Source organism: Hyperoodon ampullatus (genome assembly GCF_949752795.1).
Source record: "Hyperoodon ampullatus genome assembly, chromosome: 4".
Taxonomy (NCBI): Eukaryota; Metazoa; Chordata; class Mammalia; order Artiodactyla; family Ziphiidae; genus Hyperoodon; species Hyperoodon ampullatus.
In genome coordinates, this window is record NC_136917.1 from 111,499,411 (window position 1) to 111,525,799 (window position 26,389).

At 38.9% G+C, this 26,389-nt stretch overlaps 1 protein-coding gene across 2 annotated transcripts in view; it reads right to left on the minus strand.

Annotated features, from left to right (window-relative positions):
- RASGRF2 (Ras protein specific guanine nucleotide releasing factor 2) overlaps positions 1–26,389 on the minus strand; it is a gene marked incomplete at both ends in the record, with an annotated part of 248,550 nt that overhangs the window by 120,089 nt on the left and 102,072 nt on the right. For both annotated transcript variants that reach the window (XM_079701968.1, XM_079701967.1), the window contains 7 exons: positions 6,214–6,350; positions 6,883–6,949; positions 7,895–8,055; positions 13,632–13,750; positions 14,499–14,608; positions 23,997–24,190; positions 24,573–24,652. In XM_079701968.1, the coding sequence (XP_079558094.1) occupies positions 6,214–6,350; positions 6,883–6,949; positions 7,895–8,055; positions 13,632–13,750; positions 14,499–14,608; positions 23,997–24,190; positions 24,573–24,652 (868 nt within the window). The remainder of the gene's footprint in view (positions 1–6,213; positions 6,351–6,882; positions 6,950–7,894; positions 8,056–13,631; positions 13,751–14,498; positions 14,609–23,996; positions 24,191–24,572; positions 24,653–26,389) is intronic.

The window sequence follows — 26,389 nt, forward strand, 5'->3', positions numbered from 1 at the left end:
TATATTTATATTGGAAGCCATGGTATATATTCATGCTCATATAAGCACATATCTTGGTTGTGTTGGGGAGAAGAGACTGAGTCCTGGGAAAATGAATGCAGTTCACTCAGTTAAGAAGAAAGACATGAAAATAATCAGGATGTCACATATCTTTAAGGATATATTGAATTTATGTGAATCACTATAAACCTTGAAATTAATAGGATATTAACAAAAGCAGATTCCTAGGTCGTGGCTATTCTAGTTCAGTTTGTGATGACTATGACCAGGGTGGAGCCTGGGAATATGTATACCCACAAAAGCCCCAGGTAATTTTTTTGATTTATTTTTTGTTTCTTGGGGGTTTTTTTTGGCCGCACTGCACAGCTTGTGGGATCTTAGTTCCCCGACCAGGGATTGAACCTGTGTCCCTTGCAGTGGAAGTGCAGAGTCCTAACCACTGGATCACCAGGGAATTCCCTCCAGCAAGGTTTTTGGAGGGTCTTGCTTAAGGAAATATCTGGTCAAAGTCAGTGGTGTACTGTGTCACCATTTTTTTTTTTTTTTTTTACCTTCCTAATACTTCTAAGTAGTAGGAAGAACAGTAAATTCAATTTCTCTCTTTTAATTTCACCTTTTTATATTAAAGTAAAAAATTCCCTATTGATTCCAGAGAAGTTATTTTAAGGGAGGAAGCATGTCAGTGTGCTACAAATTTGCCTGTATTTTGACACATCTGCCCAAACCAAGAAGCTCAGAGGTGAATTTTAATTCTGCATTTTAGTTGATACCCATAATTATAGAAAAATCTGTTTAATACACCATTATGTATGACAGTAAGACATGCACAAATGAATGCACTATATTGAAATGAATGGTCAAATCTTCAGCCTCAAATTTTTCCCTATAAATAGATGAAAAAGGGAAGAATTATTGGTCAAGACCATTAACCACTTGCACATTTTGTTGGCGGCACCAATGGTTAATTATGACCTTGCTGGTGGAACTAAAAGTATAATTAGTCGTTCAAGCCATTGTTACTTCTAAAGATTACAGCTTCAGAGAGAGAGGCCTGACAAAGCTAAACATCTTAATTTTCGTATAGAGTTCTCTATGTGAAACTGGGATTGTATCAATAGTCAGGCACCACTTTATTATCTCAAATAAGAACTACACGTGATTAGTATAACATGGTACAATAGTTTAGCAAGGTGGTATCAAATCAAGCCAGGAAAAATTAAAATTTTTCAAAACAAAGAGTGACAAAAATAGATAGACAAAATAATGGAGAACATAGGACTTTGCCTTCCAATGCAGGGGTGTGGGTTTGATCCCTGGTCAGGGAGCTAGGATCCCATGGGCCTCATGGCCAAAAAACCAAGGCATAGAACAGAGGCAATATTGTAACAAATTGAATAAAGACTTTAAAAAAAGATCCACATAAAATAAAAATAAAATAAAATAAATAATAATGGAGAACATATTCATAATCTGGATTGAAAGAAAATGCTCATTTCCCTAGTCTGTAAGGATAGCTCCAATGGATAAATGTCCATCTGGTATAAACAGACAAGAAACAGAAACAGTGGAAAATGTTAATCTCACTGATAATTGCAGAAATGTAAATTAAACCCACTAGAAAGCAATATCACTTTTCCATTAAATAGGAAAATGTGACAAATGTGACAAAACTCAACATTGGCAGGACTTAGAAGAAAGGTGCACAGATACCTTGCTGATGATGTTGTGAAATGATGAGTTACATATTCCTTGTAGTGTTTGGGCAGTCTGTCGAGTCATGTATCATGAAATCATGGAAGTGATCAGGCCCCCTGTACCAGCCTTACCGGCTGTGGGTAAGATACGCCACCAAAGGACCTTTAAAAGGGGAGAAACTCCCTGTGCAAAGATGGCTAGCACCACATCATATATTAATGCTGAAACTTGGAAACTGCCTGAGTGCCTAATTATTCAGAAAGAGCTAGAAAAGTGGTAAGTTAACATGATAGAATATACATATATTGCTATTAGAAGACACCAATATGAAGAATTCACAGGAATATAAAAAGATGTAAAAAGCAAAAAATGCTGCATATATACACTTAGAGCCAAACTGTTCAATTATTTCTGTATAGCAGGATTGTGAGGTGGAAACATTTGATTTTCAGAACAGGGTTTCTCGAATTTAATTGTGCAAAAATGATCTGTGGAGTTTGTTAAACCTGGGGGGTGTCTGGAATGTGGGTTCAGGAATCTGTATTAAAAAAAAAAACCTTCGGACCTGCTGTATAAAAATATAAATAAAATTCAAAAAAAGAAAAAAACCTTCCGGTAATTATCTGTGGAAGACATTTTGATAAACATTTATTTACTGATCTGGGTGCTGGGAGTCTTTCTGGTTTCCTTTTTGTGTCCATATTTTTACATATACATGATAAAATATTAAAAAGTACATTTTCAAGCATTCTGTAGACTCATCTTAATAATGAATATGTCCAGAGGCATACTTGGAATACTGACAAATTCCATCAACATGTGTATAGCACATAATTTTCCCCATAAGATGAAAATGCTTTAAGCAGAGAACAAAGCCCGGTTGAGATGCCAGGCTGCTGGGCAGTAGGCTAGGCTCAATCAACAGTGGAGCACTCTGTCTCTACCACTCACCATTCAAATCCTGAGTCAGGAAAATCACTAAGCATCTCAGAACACTCACTACCATACTCAGCTTTCAGTAGCAGCTGACATAATCACTCCCCACTCCCTGATACATTTTCTTCACTTGACTTACAGGACACCATGTCCTCTTGGCTATCCTCCAATTGCTCTGCTGATTCCTTCTCTTCTTTGTTGTTCTCCATGACTCCTCACCCAGTCCATGGCCCTCTTCTCAGTTTATCTACATTTACTCCCTGGGTGATCTCAACAGGGCTTAAATACCATCTAAATGGCGTAGAGTCTCCCACCTGGACCTCCCTCCAAGCGCTTAACATCTATATCCCACTGCTTACTTAACAACTCCACTTAAATTACTTCCTCTTTTTCTATTTTCCCTCTTGCACATTCCCCTTCAGCCACACTAGCCTTCATGCTATTACTCAAAATATGCAGTGTCCTCCTACTCTAGAGTCTTTGCAGTGGCTGTTCCCTCTGCACTGCCAAGGGAACGACTTTCCCTTCATTACATATCAACACGATATTTCCATCACCTGCTGCAGTCTTTGTTTAGATGTCTTCTTCAAAATAAGATGATCACCTTTTAAAAATTGTACCAACCCCCATCTACCTCCAGTAGCCCAATCCTTCTTACCCTGGCCTATCACCCTCTGACATAAAATATTATATACTTACTTATTATGTATACTGCTATTTTCAGTTTTCCCCACGCTAGAATGTAAGCTACACAAGGTCAGGGAATTTTTTGCTGCTGTTGCCTCCTGTCCATGATATATCACAAGTGCCTAAATAGTGCCTGGCATACAGTATCACTGCATAAATATATTTACTGAATGGCTGAAATCATAAGTGTCAAAGACACACGATATCAAGGCTCTAAGGAACACAGTAATTTCATGTAATGATATCATTGTCCCTCAGAAAGATACAATTTTCTGTTGTTTCCTTCTCCAATTCAATTGTACATATAATCAACTTAATATATTAGTCATAGAAACTTGGAGAAACAGGAAGAAGTTGTATACTCAACTCAAGATGTAGACTAAGTAGAGAGAATCACTTGGATGCTTCTGGGAAGCAAAGTATTGGATCCTTTCTTTAAAGGACCAGGCATAGAATCATTCATGCACCCCATGGGTCTTTCTCTTTTAGCAATGCCTCACCAGGCCCCCTAAGGAAGATCACTTAGTGCTTTTATCAACTCTGTATCTTAGGAGCCCCAGTTACATCATAAGGTAGAAGCTATAAGCAGCTGGAAAAACATCTTTGCCTACACTCCAATTCTCCCTATTTTTCCTACTTATCTTGGCTTCACAACACATACAAAATTTTGTTGCATTAAGTTGTCTACTTCCCTTTCTTCCCTACTAGCCTGCCTATCTCCTTGAGAGCAGGTACCGTTGCCATATCCCTGGTACCTACACAGTACCTGGCAGCACATGGTGACTGCTCAATTAACGTGCATAGAATCAATGACTGATTCAGAGTCTCATCAGGTAAAAGATGTACTACAGAGACTTAATTAAAGTATTAATTCATACAGCATAGAGCTAATGAAAGTATTAATAAATCACCACAAGGATGTAATTACGCAAATACACAAGATCCCATATTTTCATTCCTTTGTTAACCAGAAAAGCAGCACCTTCACTTCAGCTATTTATTCATCATCAAAACAGTCCCGGGAGAAAAGAAGTAAAAATCCAGAATTCCAGTAGAGGATATTCAGAGTGCTAATAAAAGACTTAGATTAGGTTTGAGTCCTGACTCAACACAGTTGTGTATTTGGACAAATGCTTATTAACCTTCCAAACCTCAGGTTTCTCACCTGTGAAATGGGACTACTATTTCTGTTAGCCTTCAGAATACTACTGTAAGGGTCAAATGAGACTGTAAAATTTCTTTGACATACAAAAATAATTATTTTGCCCATTCATTTTCTTTCTATTTCCCCTCAGTTTTCAGTCACTCTGAAAAAAATTAAGTGTCTGAAGAACTATGATATAGTTTCTATTTATACCTAAGTCTTATACGGTAAGTTCCCTACATATGAGCCTTCAAGTTTCGAACTTCCAAAGATGCTAACGTGCGTTTGCATGTCCAATCACGTAAGTTAGTTCACGTGTCTGGCGTACATTGTCACATGCGTGCATCCTGTACAAGTGATTGTGCTTTTGTGTACTTTACTGTACAGTACTATATAGAGTACAGTAGTACAGTATCTTATTTCAAGCCCAGGATGTCCGGAAGCAAGTGCAAAAGTAGCAGTGATGTAGCTGGTATGCTAAGAAGAGCCAGCCATTGTACTGTACTACACTACTTTTCAAGGTAATGTATTGTAAGATTAAAAATGTTTTCTTTAATTTTTGTTTGTTTTTAAATGTATTATTTGTGTGTAAAAGTATTATAAACCTATTACAGTACAGTATTATATAGTCAATTGTGTCAGTTGGGTACCTAGGCTAACTTTGTTGGACTTATGAACAAATTGGACTTATGAATGCGCTCTCGGAACAGAACTAGTTTGTATGTAGGGGACTTACTGTATATAAGTACTATGAGCTCTTTGGAAAAGGAAGACAATGGGATCTATAGCATATGCCTTTCCTGTTTGCCCCAATCTTCCTTGAGTTAACAACTTTGAAGATAATAATCAAGCTTTCTTTTAATATTTTCCTTACACAGCTTCCCTTTTCACCTAGATTGGTTAATGGAACCAAAATTAATGTGGAGCTTGGATTGAAGAATGCCCAAGTCCAATCATCACAAAGTTTTGACATTCTTTCAAATGTTGAATAAATGAAGCAATTCCCTAACTGGGCATTGCTGATCAAGGAAAGGTAAGCAAATCTGTTCCCTAATTTTTTCTATATAAAATATAGGAGCTCATTTTCAGGCTTCATACTACAGACAGTATCTCTTCTTTGATTTGATTCCATAGTCCTTGTTAGCTGTTTTTGAATCTCTCACCATTTTCCTACCTCAGTAACAAATAAGAAAAAAAAAAAAAAATCTAGTGAGGTCACTGGAGAATTTATTACTCACAGGGCAATTTTAACACTGTCCAACACAAGTGATTACATTATCAGCTTGTAAAAAAGTGCCCAGAGGGCTTCCCTGGTGGCGCAGTGGTTGAGAGTCCGCCTGCCGATGCAGGGGACACGGGTTTGTGCCCTGGTCCGGGAAGATCCCACATGCCACGGAGCGGCTGGGCCCGTGAGCCATGGCCGCTGAGCCTGCACATCTGGAGCCTGTGCTCCACAACGGGAGAGGCCACAACGTTGAGAGGCCCACGTAACGCAAAAAAAAAAAAAAAAAAAAAAAAAAAGTGCCCAGGACACAAAATGCAATAACTACATTTCAAGTAAATTTCAAACAAACAACAACCACAAATGATTTAATACATGAAGACATATAGTGATACTGGTAGTGGCCACAGCAACCAGATATAATTTTCTAATAAAAATAAATTGACTCTAAAACTCCTTCCCAAAAGTTTATGTTGTAAAATTTAAAACAAAAACAAAACCCAACTTAGGGCCAAAGCCACTTGCTTACCTGACTGATGTCACTCGTCCAGGCAGCTTTCTCCTGGCGTGAAGGTGCTAACAAGACCACAGTGAAAGGGGCAGCGTCAGGAGGCTCCACCACTATTTTAAAATCCAGGTGTCCAAACACTTGCCCAGAACCTTTGGCTTCAACACATGTAAACCAAACAATTAGATGTGAACACAAAAGTATGAGTGATAATTGCTTTCATATGGTTCTAGTAATACAATCAATGTGCATTTAAATCCAGAATCTCATTTCAGCAATATGGTGCTTCTTGGGCATGGGGAAGGCTTTGTTAAGCTCATAAGCAGATGAAGAAACTGAGATCAGTAGGTTACTCAGGACCAGGATCCTGCTTTCCTTTTCATTTCATGTTTTTTTTTTTTTATTTCCATAATTTATGGAATTCCAACACACTAATTCAATCTCTTTCTTTTCTGCCACTGCAAAGTCACTATCAAGAGACAAATTCAGTAAAATATGAATTCCCAAAGACGGTTTAACCAGGTCACAGTTTAAATGGCTCAACAGAAATTTTCATGTATAAATGAATTCAGGGAGTTTATTCTTAACATCTTTCCTGCTTCCTTAAGCAGCTCTTCTTAGCTATGAATGAATAAAAACCATAGGACTATTTAATTCTAATATAATTCTAAGTGATAGTATGTGACTTACAGTCTTCATCGCTTGTATCGGGCTCCTCAACCAATGTACATTCTATTAGAGAGAGAACTCCACCTGTCTGGAAACAGACCAATTTTTCATTAAGAGGCTAAGAGTCTTTCACAGGTTGGGAACCTGTGATTTGCAAACCTTACATTCAAACTGCCACAAAAGAAAATAGCAATTCTGCTTCATAATTTTTCATAGAGTCCAAAATTAAACTTAGATGTGTAAAAGTAATTGAATTCATTGAACTTCATGGTTCTTCCCCCCCACCGACTCTCACTCCCGATGTTTATAAAATTTAGCAAGTCAGTCTATGGGAGACTATATAGCACCTTAGGGGCCCCGTAGAGTGAATGCAGCTCAGCAAAGGGCAGAACTCTCCAACCAGGAAGTGATTTAAGCAGTAGGAAGCCTTTGTTGTGATGTTGGATAATATTTTCAGGCACTAATAATGGAAGGTACAGATAGGCAGACTTCTTCTGTTAAGAGCCAGCTAGTAAACCTTTTAGGCTTTGCAAGCCATGTGATCTCTATCGCAACTGCTCAAATCTGCTGTTCTAAAAAAGCATGAAAACAGCCAGGGACAATATGTAAGGAAATGAGTATGGCTGTGTTCCAATAAAACTTTATTATCAAAAACAGGCAACAAGCTGCGGGCCATAGTTTGCTTACTCCTGGTACTGAGCAAGAAGATAAAAGAGCATTTAGTAAATATTATATAATCAGTACACTGCAGTAATTTGACAAGATTTTTGTAGCTCAGTAGTCACCAACTAGCAATTTTGTCCAGGTTATGATTTTAATTGCTCTTCTTTATGGCAATGCACACTTAAATTTCTATTACTTTGGATCCAATTGACAACAAAGTAAATGTCAGGATTGGTAACTGTATATTACCTCACCATGAAATCTGACAATCTATTTTATGATAGCAGGCATAGGAAAGTCATAATTAAGTTAACCTCAATGCCTCTTAAGTGCATGGAACATAAATGGAATAGTCATATAAAACCAGTACCTTGAGCAGATGCAGCTTTCCTCCTGAACTTCTTGTACAAATTAAAAAGTGTTTTGTAAACAAGAAGCATTGTCTTTCTCCTTCCTTTTTCAAAGACAATGAACCCAGGCGAACTTTACTAAGTTTCCCCCTCTCAACGGAAGGTACTTGAATAAGAGAACCTGGTGATCACAAAAGTGAAGAACACACAGTAATTAAAATTCTGTCAAGTGAGAGCTGTTCCTGATGTAAAAACACTAGGGCCTGTTTCCCAAGATACCAAGGATTTATTTGATGCACCATTGGAACAAGTAAATCCCCTGCACTCTGAGCAGAAGGAACAATGCATTACATTCTAAGGGTTGCACTAATTCCTACTATTTTTGTAAAACACTTTAGACTTGATTATCTATAAGGTGGAAAATAAGTTTAAAAGAAAGCCAAACTGAATTCAAAGAATGAGGCACTTCTGCCCTCTGTCCTTCATAATCTGATCTCAATCAATTTATTTACATAAGAATAAGGTATATATTATATAATTAGATAGAGTAATAAAATAACATAATAAAAAGCAAATTTAATTTTCCTGGAGCACTGAAGGTAGATAAATAGCATTAATACAGTTTACTTTGTATTTTAAAAATGGAATGTACAATACATGTACATTATAAAAATACACAAATTATACAATTCAATGCAATTTAGTTAAGGACTATTTTTAAAGGGCAGTCATTTCAGGTTACATTTAAATTATATGTGATAAAAATTTTTTGTGGAATCTAAATGGGAAAGAAACCACATAAATTCTATACCCAGAACATTCCTGTGAGCAAAACTGTCTTCCATTCAGTGTGAGAAGTTATGCATAGACTTTATATAGTTTCACCCTAATAATGACTGCCTGCTCCCCACAAGAGAAAATTTTAATCTAAGTTAAATATCAAACCAAAAAGTACCACAAAAGGTGCTAGCAAATACCTTGCCTCTGACTTCTGAAATGCCCTGAGCCAGCAATATTTCTACTATTTGTTTAATCCACCACCTACCCCAAATGCAGTCTTACAAAGGCTCCTTTCAGCCTCATAAGAACTATTAAATGACTATCACAAATATTAACAGTGGTCATCACTAAGAGATGAGATTGCAGGCTACTTTATTTTCCTCTTCATACATTTCCTGAGTTTCCCGATTTTGTTGTTCTTGTTTGTTTTAGAACAGTAAAACTATGATTGTGGGTCACAAAATGTTTACACTAACATCTGAATATTCCAAACAGCATCTACTTTTACAGAGATCTAAAGATGTGCTGGGGGTAAAGAACCCAAGTTTCTATGGATTCCCTGAATTCCATCTATTCAGGTGAGTGTTTATGTGGGGCTGCTTGACAAAGGCAGAATTGCTGAGGCAGTCCTGGGGGAGGGTGTGGGACTGGGGAATGAGGGTGGGAGAAGGCTTGGTTCCAGTGAAAGGAATGGGCAAGAAGGAGGAGAGGTAGATGGGAGCAAACTGGCAGAGAGCACAGGCAGCATGTAATTAAATATGAAGAATAACGGAGCAATGAAAAAAGCAGAAGGCAGAATGCTTAGAGGAGTAGATGGGCAAGTAGCAGCAGCGGCAGGATTGTATTCATTAGACCCCATGGGTGAAACCGAAGTCACAGGAGATCTTTCAGAGGACCTGGGTCATCCCTGCCAGGAGATGGCAGTGGATTCAGCAGCATAACAACTGAAAAGTCAGAAAGGGAATGGATGGGAAAAGACAGTAAGTTCTAGCTTTGCCATGGGCGGTCGTGAGTCATCCAGGCAGATAGGTTAGGGCAGAGCGGAAGACTGCAGCATAGACAGGTGGATAAGCGGGTTTGAGAGTCATTTTCAGAAGGGATATAACCAAGGCTATGAAAACTGGATAATAATGTGTTCACCGGTAAATGCTTCTAGCATTTAATGATTTTGTAAATCAGAAATTATAGAGTACAGTTAACTCATGTATTAAGCATTACCGTGAATTTTAACTTTGAGGTAAAAAACACCCAATGTTTCCTTGGCAACTATACACTAATATGCTTAATCTATAACTGTTCATCTCATATCCAAATAGGAGACTGTGTGCATTAGGTATGTACAGAAGTCTATACATCTGAATTAAAAGTGAGCAATTTCAACACTAGTTTATAAAATAAGCTTGTTGAAAAATAAGTTAAGTGGATTTTTTTTTTCACATCTCATCTTATGTTTGACATGATGTTTCAACACAACTATGAGACTTGAGGATTCCTTTCTAGTTAATACAAATTAGAGAACTCATAGTCTTGAATCAGTAATTCCTCAGTATCAGACCATTGCTGTGATACGATATTTTGCATCACCATCATCATCAGTCTATCTAATAATTGGGGTCAACTTACCAAAACACTTCTGTGTTTCAATCACTAAATTCCCATAGCATGGCATTCAAGACTGGCTAATGCCCTGATTCTTAATTCCACTCAGCAGTGTAAAAGAATGAAGAGCAATTTCCAGGTTATTGGATTAGGCGTTTGAGAAGGTATAACTATTTCTAGACCCCACGTTACAATTTCAAAGGACACTGGTACACTGAAAGTACATGATTTTGAGTCTGGGAATGATTAAAGTACCACAGAGGTTCATGTCTCACTCTCAATGCATCTAGCTCTAAATTCGGTCACCTTTATTTAACTTTCCTGATTCACATTTCCACCAGACAACAATGATGAATGGATTTTGCACAAAATGTCAACTTAAAGTGCCTTTATCTTCTAATAAATATTCATATATATTTCATGTTACTTAAAATAGACACCCATTCCAAAATTTAGATCTTGGTTTTTAAGGTTTATGTCATAATCTCACAGACACTAGTCTAGACGTATTTATGAACATTTAATCTTCACAACAACCCTAAAAGACAGCTACTACTATTAACCCCAACTTAAAGGGAGGAAACTGAGGCAAAGAGAGGTTAAGTAAATTGCCCAATATCACCCAGCAAGGAAGTGGAGGAGACAGGATTTGACCTCCATGACGTGGCTATATGTCTACCCATTATTGCCACAGACACTTTTGCTCAAGAAACTTTGAAAAGATTTTGGAAAACAAATGACAGTGTCAGACCACTGCTATGATATAGTCCTTTGCATCGTACTCATCAACCATCTAGTAATTGGAATCAATTTACAATAAAACCTGTTTTTTCAATCACTAAATTCCTACAGATTGACATTCAAGATTGGCTATCACACCTATTTGGAGGAGGCCTTTCAGATGACCTTATTTTTTCTAGTCCTCAGAATAAAAATTCATTTGAGATCGAAACCACATACATATTTGTACATAAGCGTTTGCACACGCACTCACGCATTGAAAAATAGACCATATATCACCCCTAAAAGTAAACAATGCAAATATTAGTATACAATTAGAGATAAACTATAGTCCATTTCATAGAAAGTAGAATATCTCAAAGTTAAAAAAACTTTTTAAGAACCCACTTCAACGAGTTTTAAAGCCTATTAAAGGTATCTAGTAAAAGTAATAATAGGAGCGACCAAAGCAAAATAATGCAAACTTTCCAAATTGTCCGTAATTGGATTACTTTCAGATTAAGGTTTGATGTTTTAAAACCACCTTTATTGAATAATTCCCAAACAGACTAACCAAACCAAACAACACAGAAAAATAACTGCTGAAAGGCAAATCATTATATCAACATCAATACAGCAATAACATCAGATATATTAATAGCTGACAGAAGCACCTCAAACATGTAGTACAGAACAAGCAATAAATAACATCTGGACATGAATCAAAGGGAGAAGTGGCTCATGACTGTTTTTCCCCCAGGTGCAATGAAAAAAAATAAGATTTTTTCATTGGATTCGACCTTCTAGCCTTTTTCAACTAAGTTTGTAGATATATGTTAAAGTTTATGTGTAATAATACTTTTCAGTCCAAAGTCCTTTCAGAAACTGAATACTAGTTATAAAAACTTTTGTTACCATTTTCACATAGTATACAGCTCAAGTCCTTTCGTAGGTATTTTTCAGTGAACTCCAATTACAAGAAGAATACAAAACAAGACAGCTGACATTCAAAACTGCAGTTTTCAACAAGCAATTCAATTTAATCCATTGTTTATTTTCCAGGTTATCTATAATGGAAAGCATTGTTCTAGGCAAGAGAGAATTCATAAAAACTGCCCTTCAGAGTTACAATTACTGGGAGAGACAGGCATGCAAGCAAGTGGATGAAATACATGCACCAGGAGCAAAGGGGCTCGGAAATGATGAGGACGGTAAATTCATTCTAACTGGAGGGAAGAGGAGGGGAAGATGAGAAGGAAATTTAAAAGGCTCTTTGGAGGTGTCTGACCTGAGCCTAGTAGGACAAGCAGACCTTCCATAGGCACAAGAAAGGTGGATAAGGGCATTCCTGGTGTCCAGGCTAGGGCCAGCACATGTAAAGGCACAGAAGCAGACAAGTGCCAGGAAGGCAGGAAGCCAATATGGGGACACGGTCTGTATGGAGGAATAGAGGGGGAGTTATGAAGGCCTGATGTTGTCAGCATTAGAGTCCACTATTACTTAAAGAAAAATTAATACTAAAGCCAAAAATGAGAAAGGTATCATATCCCGAAATATACTTCCAAACTTTAACGTACGTGTGATTTCTCTCCTTGTAAATAAATATGGAAAATAGAACAGCACGTGGTAAATTTTTTAAGTGTTCTGTGCAAAAATTAACGTGTGTAGCACAAATAATGTCTTGTTTGATGAGGTAAAAAAAGATTTTAAGCAGCACATTTTGGTAGGCACTAGAAACGCAAATATCTTCAAATAATATTGGCATGTTATAAACAGAAACCACATTAAAGGTTAATTCTAATTCCAAATTTATATGCCACTCCTCACCAAGTTCAAAATTATGATTGTGTGCAATATATTGCCACAAATCGATTTTGTGGGGCATGATCCCCTGCCCCCAGAACACCTGAGCACTTAAAAAGAACTTGGAGTGTGGTTTACATCCTGCACTCTGTAATGAAAGCCATGGAGGAATATGGACTGTTAGGTTGTTGCTTCTCTACAGTTTCCAGTACAAATATCTTCAACTCTTCAAAAGCTCAATTTACTGGGTGATGCCCCCAAAGCACACCCCTCAAACATGATACCTTCGCCATCACCGAAATATGGCAGGTCAAGTTGATAGTGAGACATTTCATCTGGCAACTGGAGTTACCAATTGAATCAAATCATATCATGTGGGGCCGATCCGGAAGTGCTGATGAAAAATGGGAACAAGAGACAGCTGTTTTCACTTCGGACATTGTCCCCACTGCTATGTGAAAGGGCTCTGAGTAATGCAAGTTTCTCTTGGGCCTTTGCCTGGATGTCGTCACCACCTGGCACTGCCACTCCAATCGGCCAGAGCAATCTGTCCTCCCTGGAGCTGCAGAGAATGTCCGGTCCACTGAGGAGGAGAGTCCAGTCAGAATGTAATTTACTGTCCCACTCGTGCTTTACTATTATTGTGTTGCTGTTTTTCATGGCCCCTGAAAAGAAACAGCACAAAGGTGGGCCTCAACCACAGCCTCGGTCAAGGCCATGGGGACATCCTGCATGAACAGCATCAATCAAACAGCTAAATCAAGCCTGCTCCAAAATGCTTTCCTGGATCTGCCGGTGATAATGTGACAGGTGCAGAGACCACTTAGGTGGTGGGTCTGCCGAACAAGGACTTACCTTGGCGGATGAAAGTTTGGCTAGTGTCCAGCAAAATATCACAGCCCTCTACGATCATTCTTTCTATGGCGAGGTTCTTCCTGATGTTTTCAGTGTCACTCACTTCATCATGCATAACCCTGTCAGACACAATACAGGATCACGGTAAGAGATTTTCTATTGCCCCAGCAGATAAGCAAAGGAGCTCCATCTGGGAAGCTAGGGTTTGAACTTGTATCAGTTTAACTGGGGCTGTAGGGTAAGTCATGCTGGACTTCTAGCCTTCATCAAGTCATGACTCAAAGCAAAGCAAATGTACATCATGATTCTTAAGGATAAGTGAGTATCCTGAGAATGCTGCTTGTAAAGGCAACAGGAAAGCAATATATTATTTTACGAACAGCTCCATTCATTGAAATTAGGATGCCATTTCTTAGAGGTGGAGTAAATTAGAGAACTTTATACCATTTATCCCATATAAGCTAAAGGAACACAGATGCCAAAACACTGAAAAGTCACTGATAAATCCAAAATATACATTCTCCGACTTCCTACCAAATATGGATGCAAAAATGCAACTAACAACCATTCTTCTATTATGATGAAAGAAATGTGAACATTTTCAAACTTAAACCAAAATATGCCTAATCTCAATTATATAAATTTACATGCCATAAAACCATTTTCAAAGATATTTTTTTTCTTGATTAAAATTAATGTGCATGCTGAATCAGCACCATCTCAGGAGCTAGCATTTAATGTTCAGCAGAATCTGAGAAGCTGGATTGTGTCTTACTTCTTGTTCCCTGGACATATATATTCAGTTTCCGCAAAAGACTAATGTGCTACTTTGCCATATCAAACCTTTATTATAAATTCTCCACATACCTGGACAGTTCTTCTAGTTTGGATTTAGCAAACTCCAGACTTTTCCTCTCCACATGCTCATGGGGAGTATGGGCTAGGAGTTCATGAAGTGTGATGATATACCTGGGGATCTAAAAGCAAACAAAGGCCAGCATGAGCAAAGGTCAGGATGAGTAACACTAGATCTTCTCTACGTGCCATCATCACTTCTGAAGAGCTCATCTCTACTCTTACAGTTTTGACTGTTTCACAAATACATTTTTTTAAGAAATACATTTAAAATGAACTATGCTTCAAATATCAAACACACACAAAAACTTCACCAAGAACACATGAAGATAATAAAGTTTTATATTATAAAGAAACAATTATTTCCTCAGATTTTTAATATAATCATACATTTCTTTTTTTAATTTAATTTTATTTTTTATACAGCAGGTTCTCACTAGTTATCTATTTTATACATATTAGTGTATACATGTCAATCCCAATCTCCCAGTTCATCCCACCACCCCACTTCCCCCCTTGGTGTCCATACGTTTGTTCTCTACATCTGCGTCTCTATTTCTGCCTTGCAAACTGGTTCATGTGCTGTTTCTAGATTCCATATAGGCATTAACATACGATATTTGTTTTGCTCTTTCTGACTTACTTCACTCTGTATGACAGTCTCTAGGTCCATTCATGTCTCTACAAATGACCCAATTTTGTTCTTTTTATGGCTGAGTAATATTCCATCGTATATATGTACCACAACTTCTTTATCCATTTGTCTGTCGATAGGCATTTAGGTTGCTTCCATGACCTAGCCATTGTAAGTAGTGCTGTAATGAACACTGGGGTACATGTGTCTTTTTTTTTATTATAAATTTATTTATTATTTTATTTATTTATTTTTGGCTGTGTTGGGTCTTCGTTGCTGTGCGCGGTCTTTCACTAGTTGCGGCAAGTGGGGGCTACTCTTCATTGCGGTGTGTAGGCTTCTCACTGTGGTGGCTTCTCTTGTTGCAGAGCCTGGGCTCTAGGCATGCAGGCTTCAGTAGTTGTGGCATGCAGGCTCTAGAGTGCAGGCTCAGTAGTTGTGGTGCACAGGCTTAATTGTTCCACGGCATGTGGGATCTTCCCAGACCAGGGCTCGAACCCGTGTCGCCTCCACTAGCAGGTGAATTCATAACCACTGTGCCATCAGGGAAGTCCCCTGCTGGAAGATCTTTAATCATAGTTTCAATTTCATTACTTGTGACTGGTCTGTTCATATTTTCTGTTTCTTCCTGTTTCAGTCTTGGAAGGTTATACCTTTCTAAGAATTTGTCCATTTCTTCCAGGTTGTCCATTTTATTGGCATAGAGTTGCTGATAGTAGCCTCTTATGATGCTTTGTATTTCTGCAGTGTCCGTTGCAACTTCTCCTTTTTCATTTCTAATTTTATTATTTGAGTTCTCTCCCTCTTTTTCTTGATGAGTCTGGCTAAAGGTTTATCAATTTTGTTTATCTTCTCAAAGAACCAGCTTTTAGTTTTATTGATCTTTGCTATTGTTTTCTTTGTTTCCATTTCATTTATTTCTGCTCAGATCTTTATGATTTCTCTCCTTCTGCTAACTTTGGGGTTTTTTTTTTTGTTCTTCTTTCTCTAATTACTTTAGGTGTAAGGTTAGATTGTTTATTTGAGATTTTTCTTGTTTCTTGCGGTAGGATTGTATTGCTATAAACGTCCCTCTTAGAACTGCTTTTGCTGCATCCCATAGGTTTTGGATCGTTGTGTTTTTGTTATCATTTGTCTCTAGGTATTTTTTGATTTCCTCTTTGATTTCTTCAGCAATCTCTTGGTTATTTAGTAATGTATTGTTTAGCCTCCATGTGTTTGTATTTTTTATGTAATTTATTTCTAATCTCATAGCATTGTTGTCAGAAAAGATGCTTGATATGATTTCAATTTCTTAAATTTACCAAGGCTTGATTTGTGACCCAAGATGTGATCTATCCTGGAGAATGTTCCATGTGCACTTCAGAAGAAAGTGTAATCTGCTGTTTCTGGATGGAATGTCCTATAAATATCAATTTAATCTATCTGGTCTATTGTGTCATTTGAAGCTTATGTTTCCTTATTAATTTTCTGTCTGGATGATCTGTCCATTGGTGTAAGTGAGATGTTATAGTCCCCCACTATTATTGTGTTACTGTTGATTTCCACTTTTATAGCTGTTAGCATTTGCCTTATGTATTGAGGTGCTCCTATGTTGGGTGCACCCAACATAGGAGCACCTCAATACCTATGTGCTGAGTGCACCTATATATATTTATAATTGTTATATCTTCTTCTTGGATTGATCCCTTGATCATTATGTGGTGTCCTTCCTTGTCTCTTGTAACATTCTTTATTTTAAAGTCTATTTTATCTGATATGAGTATTGTTACTCCAGCTTTCTTTTGATTTCCATTTGCATGGAATATCTTTTTCCATCCCCTCACTTTCAGTCTGTATGTGTCCCTAGGTGTGAAATGGGCCTCTTATAGACAGCATATATATGGGTCTTGTTTTTGTATCCATTCAGCAAGTCTGTGTCCTTTGGTTGGAGCATTTAATACATTCACATTTAAGGTGATTATCGATATTTATGTTCCTTTTACCATTTTCTTAATTGTTTTGGGTTTGTTTTTGTAGGTCCTTTTCTTCTCTTGTGTTTCCCACTTAGAGAAGTTCCTTTAGCATTTGTTGTAGAGCTGGTTTGGTAGTGCTGAATTCTCTTAGCTTTTGCTTGCCTGTAAAGCTTTTGATTTCTCCATCAAATTTGAATGAGATTGTTGCAGGGTAGAGTAATCTTGGTTGTAGGTTCTTCCCTTTCATCACTTTAAATATATCATGCCACTCCCTTCTGGCTTGTAGAGTTTCTGTTGAGAAAGCTGTTAACCTTATGAGAGGTTCCCTTGTATGTTATTTGTCATTTTTCCCGTTACTTTTTTTTTTTTTTTAAAGAAGATGTTGGGGGTAGGAGTTTGTTAATTAATTTATTTATTTTGGCTGTGTTGGGTCTTCGTTTCTGTGCAAGGGCTTTCTCTAGTTGTGGCAAGCGGGGGCCACTCTTCATCGCGGTGCACGGGCCTCTCACTATCGTGGCCTCTCGTTGCGGAGCACAGGCTCCAGACGTGCAGGCTCAGTAGTTGTGGCTCACGGGCCTAGCCGCTCCGCGGCATGTGGGATCCTCCCAGACCAGGGCTCGAACCCGTGTCCCCTGCATTGGCAGGCAGACTCTCAACCACTGCGCCACCAGGGAAGCCCCTCCCCTGTTACTTTTAATAATTTTTCTTTGTCATTAATTTCTGTCTATTTGATTGCTATGTGTCTCAGTGTGTTTTTTCTTGGGTTTATCCTGCCTGGGACTTTCTGTGCTTCCTGGACTTGGGTGGCTGTTTCCTTTCCCATGTTAGGGAAGTTTTTGACTATAATATCTTCAAATATTTTCTTGGATACTTTCTCTCTCTCTTCTCCTTCTGGGACCCCTATAATGTGAATGTTGGTGCATTTAATGTTGTCCCAGAGATCTCTTAGGCTGTCTTCGTTTCTTTTCATTCTTTTATTCTTTATGTTGTTCCGTGGCAGTGAATTCCAACTTTCTGTCTTCCAGGTCACTTATCCATTCTTCTGCCTCAGTTATTCTGCTATTGATTCTTTCTAGTGTATTTTTTATTTCAGTTGTGTTGTTCATCTCTGTTTGTTTGTTCTTTAATTCTTCTAGGTCTTTGTTAAACATTTCTTGCATCTTCTCAATCTTTGCCTCCATTCTTTTTTCAACATCCTGGATCATCTTCACTATCATTATTCTGAATTCTTTTTCTGGATGGTTGCCTATCTCCACTTCATTTAGTTGTTTTTCTGGGGTTTTATCTTGTTTCTTCATCTGGTACATAGTCCTCTGCCTTTTAATTTTGTCTATCTTTCTGTGAATGTGGTTTCCATTCCACAGGCTGCAGAATTATAGTTCTTCTTGCTTCTACTGTCTGCCCCCTGGTGGATGAGGCTATCTAACTAATCATACATTTCTTAATCATAATTTTTGAAAACTGGTTCATAGAGAAACAGATATAGTTATCAGCAAGTCACGTGAGTCTGTACTTTAGATTTATTTGGCTGTTTATGGTTTTTTTTTAAATTGACAATCCTACTGCAATGTTCTCTTTAAGAATTAACACTTGGGAAAAGATATGTTCACCCTTATTTCATTCTGATCCTGTTTCACTTTAACTCATCCCTATAGCAGTAAAAAGCATTGTTTAATTAGATTATTTGTTTGTACTTTTGTTTATGAACAGGCTATCTGAATTCTCTTAAAGGCAGAAACACCACCAACCCTGTGAAGGGTTTAACAGACCACAGTGGAGATATAACTCGAGTTATATATGTTGATTTAACTCAACATATTTTTTACTGGCTTATAAGTTAAAAATTTTTAGAAAACAGGGGCAGTGTGTTAATTTTAATAAAAACCTGCATGAACAGCAGCTACCATAATGCTGCCCACAGTGGGTCAGATTGGGAGCTTGAGGTTGCATGTGCACACAATCATCCAGCAAAACATAAGGATTATTTCCCCATTTTACGGATAAGGAAACAAGGCATGAAGAGGTTCCATAACTTGCCCAATGTGGCCTCATAGTAAATGGCAGGGCCAGCCATGAGCCTGGCTCTGAGCAGTGCACTAGCCCAGTGGGTCTCTTCTGCAGTGACTGGGTTCTTACTCAGCACTTAACAGGACCTCTAAGAATGAAGAAAGTAAAACAGCTTCCCAAGGCCCTGCTCTCTTGCAGGTGGTGGCCTTCATTGGGTTATTTGCTAATATTTACTGAGTGTCCAGATTTATGCATTGGCACAGAGGGCAGTGCCATAAGCACAGACCTTGATCTGCAGCTCATACTCTGGGATCATGTCCTAGGAAATGTCATCCAGGTTTTGGAAGTGCAGACTCCTCAGTTATAGGAGGATGGGGCACAGGAGACCCCTCCCTCGGAAGCACATGGGAGGAGGCTTTCTGGCTCTCTATCCCATAAACTTCTCACTAAAACAGCTGGTTGGGACATTCCATTTGGTGAAGGCTCCTGGGATAAGTATGCTTTCAAATATTCCTTTTGCACAATGCCATGATTGATAAAAGTTTGCCTCTAAGTTAGTTCTACAAGAAAATCAAGGCAATCAATAGCTAATGTACTCAATTTTTCATAACAAAGAAGGCAGGAGTGGGAGAACCTGACTACTTATAATGCACTGAAAACCCACAAAACTAAGTTTAGTCAATAGCTTCATGATCCTCCCCCATTAATTAAATCTATTTTAGAGAGCTCCTTGGCTAAGCTTCAAGTGGATGGATTTGAAAGTAACTGGCCCACCTCATTTTCTGGTGGAGAAAGAAAACAAACCTGAAATTACCAAAGAGTAGGCAAAGGACTTCTGCAGAGAGAAATGGATAGCTCACCAAAGAGCTCATCTGTATATTCAAGCACTGATTATAAATCTGTCCCCCTGAAACCAAGGATCATAGCATTGTCTAGGTGAATCATAATTCTTCTTTCAATTATGAAATAATACTTGTCACTTTATAGACACTAATTAGCTTGCTGTCCAGTTACAGTAAACAGGTGACTAGAGCAGGAAGTGGTTACTTTCTGGAAGACCTCTAACAGTGCTATCTTTGTCAAAAGCAGATTTCATCATCTGCTGACCTATGGATGTATGAGCAGCTGAAGCCAATTTAAACAGTACCAGCTAAGCCACTGTTATTGCTAAATAAAAATTATGTTACTGACTACATTATTGTCTACAACAAATTTATTGGTAACATGAACTTACTTGTCTGATAGTTCAAATGAGGATACATTCACTGCATCATCAATTAAGGATAAATTCACTATAATTCCTCCATGTTTCCATAGTTCAGCATAATTCACTGACAGCAACAACTGACTTACTCAACAAAGGGCCCAGGAAGAGGTAGAATATAACACTTTTCTAAATAGACACAGGCTACCATACGACCCAACAATCCCACTACTGGGCATATACCCTGAGAAAACCATAATTCAAAAAGACTCATGTACCACAATGTTCACTGCAGCTCTATTTACAATAGCCAGGACATGGAAGCAACCTAAGTGTCCACTGACAGATGAATGGATAAAGAAGATGTGGCACATATATACAATGGAATATTACTCAGCCATAAACAGAAACAAAATTGAGTTATTTGTAGTGAGGTGGATGGACCTAGAGTCTGTCATACAGAGTGAAGTAAGTCAGAAAGAGAGAAACAAATACCATATGCTAACACATATATATGGAATCTAAAAAAAAAAAGTCATGAAGAATCTAGGGCAGGACGGGAATAAAGACGCAGACCTACTAGACAATGGACTTGAGCACACGGGGAAGGGGAAGGGTAAGCTGGGACAAAGTGAGAGAGTGGCATGGACATATATACACTACCAAATGTAAAACCGATAGCTAGAGAGAAGCAGCTGCATAGCACAGGGAGATCAGCTCGGTGCTTTGTGACAGCCTAGAGGGGTGGGATAGGGAGGGTGGGAGGGAGGGAGACGCGAGAGGGAAGAGATATGGGGATATATGTATACGTATAGCTGAACCACTTTTTTATAAAGCAGAAACTAACACACCATTGTAAAGCAATTATACTCCAATAAAGATGTTAAAGTAAATAAATAAATATACACAGGCTAAAAGTTTCCAGTTACAGTACCTCTCTTTCTCCCTCTGCCCCCATACCAAACTTTGCCTCAATATGCAGACTTAAGAAAAATTCTGGGCAGTGGCCCCTTGGCAGTATGAGCTAAGGCCACCTCTTCCATTCTTGTTCTACAGGAAAAAAGCATCACATCCCAGCCTCATCCCAAGGTATCCGGCCTACACTGACCTTCAGGACTCCTTAGTGAAAGGACCAAAAGAGAACAAAAAGGACAGAATGAACCTAGTAAAAACAACCTTCAAGTTTCTAGAAAGGGCAGTTTTCCCCCAAGTGTTCCATGTGGTCACTCCTAGGGAGAAGGCAGGAGGGAGAGACACCAAGGAGAATAAGGCCCTCAGGCAGCAACTCCAAAGTTTTCCCCTCTTGGTCTGTTCAAAATAGCTACAGAGAAGTGAAATAGTTATGGGGAAGTAAATAAATAAGAGCACAACTCAGCACTCTTTCAATTTGCACATTTCTTGGAGTTGGACCAATTCTGGCTAAATTCATTTTTTTTTTTTTTTTTTTTTTTTTTTTGCGGTACGTGGGTCTCTCACTGTTGTGGCCTCTCCCGTTGCGGAGCACAGGCTCTGGACGCGCAGGCTCAGCGGCCATGGCTCACGGGCCCAGCCGCTCCACGGCATGTGGGATCTCCCTGGACCGGGGCACGAACCCGCGTCCCCTGCATGAGCAGGCAGACTCTCAACCACTGTGCCACCAGGGAAGCCCTGGCTAAATTCTTTAAGTCTGAGGCTTTGCCCAGCATCTTTTGGTTACCCTGGTCTTAAAGAAACCAGAGAACCTCAACATCTGACCCTTCAGCTAAATTCTAGGATTTGGGGCCACCACAGTCTTGGAGGGAGGGATCCTAGACTATTAGAAAGCTCCTGGCAACACCACAAGTTGCCCAGCCCAAACTTCCAGAACCTGTCTAGTCCCCCAGAAAGCTAGAGCTCTGGGAGAGAATTAGAGCTCAGCTGCCCCAAGTTCAAAATTAAGACACAGAGATTCAGATTGTTTTAATTATGTTTCCCAATGCTACAAATGAAGGGTGAGCAAGACATGCAGGTCTCCTAAACATTCTCGGTCCAATGGTCCTTTTCTGACATTGTGGGAATTCCCTGGCATCAATCAAAATGCCAAGTTGTTTTTATTGGGCTTAAACTCCAGGGGGAGGAAGGAAGGTTGGTAGAAGAATATCTCAGCATTTTTCAGAAATCCAAAGGCCTTTGCAAGGCCCTACATTCAACTGTGTTTGGATACCTCACCTAAAATGCAAGTACAGTTCTGCCATTTTAAACCATTGAGAGACTCACCAAGGGGAATAAACAGTACTTGAAAAGACATTACTGGGCCTTCAGAAAGGGAGGGGGGAACCTCTCTGAATGTGAACCTCTTCCACAATCCTACCTTTGTATGTTCATCTAAGCTGGGGATTGCTAGGCAGATACAAGTTAGGGTATTTAATCATAATCTAGAGGTAACTGTCAAAGATTCAAATAGAATCTTAGAACACTGAACTATATAAAATTTGTTTCACTGTAAATAAAATCTTAAATTATAACTTTGTATAAGTTATATATATAAGGTTTGTATAAGGTTTTTAAAAAGCAATTTTTTTCTTTGTAGTTTTTCTGATGAAATATTTGTTCAGAGAGGCAAAGAGTTAAACAATTCAGTTCCACAGGAGAAAAAAAAAAAAAACACAATAACTGTATAAAGTTTCACTCTACTTAGGTTGTTACAAATGCATCCTTTTGGTTTTGAAAAAATGTCACTAAACTTCTATGGTGACTTCCAGGATTTCAGTCAGGAGTGACAAACTTTAAGACAAACAATTATGAACCAGAATATCATTTCTCTCTGAAGCTACAAAATGATCAGCTGGGGTCAGAGAGGCTGGTTCCAGGGGACAAAGCTCTCCACAGAAACCGTAACACACATGATTAGGAGAATCATTTTGCCACATGACAGTTCAGAAGCCTGGCCAGAAGCCCCACAAATTCCACAATGGGAACGCTCAATGCTTTTCCGAAAGAACAGAATCAACACTTTTTAAAAGGACAGGAGATTCAATTCACATCTTGGCCTCTGCAGTTCTCACTAAAGAGCAGTAAAGTCTTAGATATAGGAAAGAATGCAAGTGTACTTGATCCTTTGGGTTGCTCTAATCCCAAAAAGTAAAGGTCAGGACAAGCCCCAGCCTCACTGCAGCAACCTGACTAGGGGCCAAGAGTCCCCAGGCCTGGCCAGTGCCTCTGGCTCCTTTGTCTCCACAGCCTCTGTGACAGGGAAGGTCCTCCTTTTGTTCTGCAGAGCTCCAGCCAAGGAAGACTCAGCAGCAATCACAACAGGGCAGGAAAACAAGCACCTTCCCAGCAGTCCTTCCACTCTCCCGGAACCTTTTATGCAACCAGCACGCACTGGAACATTTGCACAGCATCCTATTTCTGTAAACTTAATAATATTTTTAAACACGCTGGAGGAGGAGACTCCATGGAAGAGGTCTGTGAGGAATCTTTCTATAAAGAGAAATTTGTGCCGCTTTTCAAAAAAATCATTCCTTATTTGTCTCAAAAATTCCTGATTTTCTTACCTACACTAGACAGACTAGAGAGAGGATGTGTGGCATAAATTTGTTTATCTCAGGGTCAAGCTAAAGATGACAGATGATGGATATGTGCTGTAACCCCCCACAGGGAATACTTGCACATATCACGCTGGTCACACTGGGTATCAGTCATATCGAGCTGGAACCAATGACTTACAAAGTGCATCCCAGGTGACTTACCTGAAACATTGGATAGGTCAAGAACGTCTCCAGCATCCTCCCCTCACAGGCAGGGTTAGCTTCGTACTGTTTTAAGAGTTTGTCAAAATCTCTGTTTTGCTTACAATTGGCGAGCACTTGGAGGCTGTACTGGTGATTACGCACAAATTCTTGATAAATGTTCAGCATGGGGAGCAAAATATCAAACAGATCAGCTGGAAAGAAGAAGTAAACATGGCAGTTTCTCTTGATGCTCTGTAAATTATCCAAGGTACAGGGAGAAACTGTTCACTCTGCAGGAATGGCAGAGAGCAGCTCCTGGCACCAGGTGTCACACTACATGGCCCCAGTCCAGCTGCCTGAATGACTGACCTGGTAGAACACACCCCACAGTAGAGCCCAACTCTAGCCCCCAAAGAACCATGACAGGCCAGGGGAAAGGATCAAAAGGGCAATGAGACAGAGTCCCAGTGCCTGAGGAAGCTCACAGATCATTACGGAAATTCAGACAGCTTAGGTAGAAAAACATTGAAGCTATTTTACTCTAACTGTAGCCATATTAAGAGAAAGTCTTCTCTCTCTAAAGCATGGACTTACCTAAAATTAAAGTAGGCCAATTGGCTATCCTTGCCTTCAGTCCTTGATGAAATATTTCATGAAGAAACATGATTGTTTCACTATAAAAAATGAAAATATAATTTAGTCACTGCAAAGAGTCCATTTCATTAAAGAAGTCCATTGAGTCCTTAAATCCTTAATAAATACATGATATTCATGTCTCTGAGGGCCTCCAAACTATACACCCAATAATGACATGGATTATACCAGCTCCCACAAAGCAATTTACCTTTCAGACAACCTGAAAACCTCAAAGAAAATGCTGAGCTAAGCCTCAAATTTTGGAAGATGGTAAGCACCAAATCACTGTCATATACCCTCTTTATCGATTTATAATAAAAACAGCTTTCCACTGTTAGGATGTAGCCCTTCTTCAACAGATAATCAGAAAATTAGTTATGATCCTTCTCTCTTCAGATTTAATTCTAGATGCTAACTCGGGGAAAGCTCTCTTTCACTAAAATGAGTTTTGACAGGAGAGAGGGGGAAAGACTTGACAGACCTCTACCATTACCACTCCTAAGACACCCATGACAGAAATGTAGAGGAATCCTCTAAAAAGGATGGAGCCTATACAGATATACTAAACTGAAGAGATACATACACATAAATTAGAGATCCAAATTTCTAAAAGGTTCAAGAAGGGTAGCTACCAAAGTAACATTTGCTTTCTCTTCACTAGAAGGAGAACATTTGCTTTCTCCTCATTCCTACTGGAATGAGCCTTTGAAGGCTTTTCTGAACTATCCATCAGCACAATCTAATACAGGATTATTCATGTCAGTGAAATACTTTGGTTTGTTGTAAGTCCAATTCCACTACAAGAAACATCAATGGGAAGTCCCTACTATTTCCAAATGGTCCATGAAAGACAATAGACGCTGCTTGAAGACAGTGGTTTGTTTTTCTTGGATAGAAATTTTAACTAAGCAGTGTTTGTTGTTTAATGATTTCAACCAAATCTAGTTTGGTAGATACTGTAGATTAGTCTTTCAATCTCCATTCCATCCCCCTTCTAGGTGGAGAGGATACAGAGGTGAAACTACATTTCCCAGGCTCCCTTGCAGATAGGGTTCTAGATGTAAATTCAGTTCCACCCACAGATGCACTTGGTAAGACATGGAAGGCATTACATTTTTTAAGTATAAGCTCTGTGTTGAAATTCAAAATAATTGATCTGCCTAGGACTTCGATTTCAGAGGCAAGGAAAGAGAATGTAGTTAAACAACAGAAATGACAACAAACATCCGATAAGCCTCACCTCTAAAACCGTAACTCTTCAAATCTCCATCTGGGACCAAGTATAGTAAATAATTGCTAATCTGTATGAAGAGCTTACAGCTTTCCAAAAAGAGGCACAGTATCTTGATTCAGAATTTAAATATGACAGACCTGGCCTTCCACATTGCAGATAGGAAATCCAGTGGAAACATCCCTAGAGGCAGCCTAAGACCAATGTGGTACAGGCTTTGATGGCATCGCTATCAGAGTACATTCACAATTCTGTCCATTGACATTAGAACTGTTGAAACTGCATACTTAGGAGACTGAAGTATCATCAAAATGCTACCTGTATAGCCTGAGGATCAAGAGCTACCCCTCATTCCCTTAGGACATCTCACACACTTGAGTGGAGCCACTGCCGCCCAATGTGGGGAAACCTCGCAACAGAAAAGCTTAGCTTTTAATCTTATGCTATCAGACTACCGCCCATCATCCTTCCATTTTCCAGTCTTCTACAGACCCCCAGCCACTCTTTTAACACCCTGAGCTCTTAGCTCCCAGATCACTGTCAG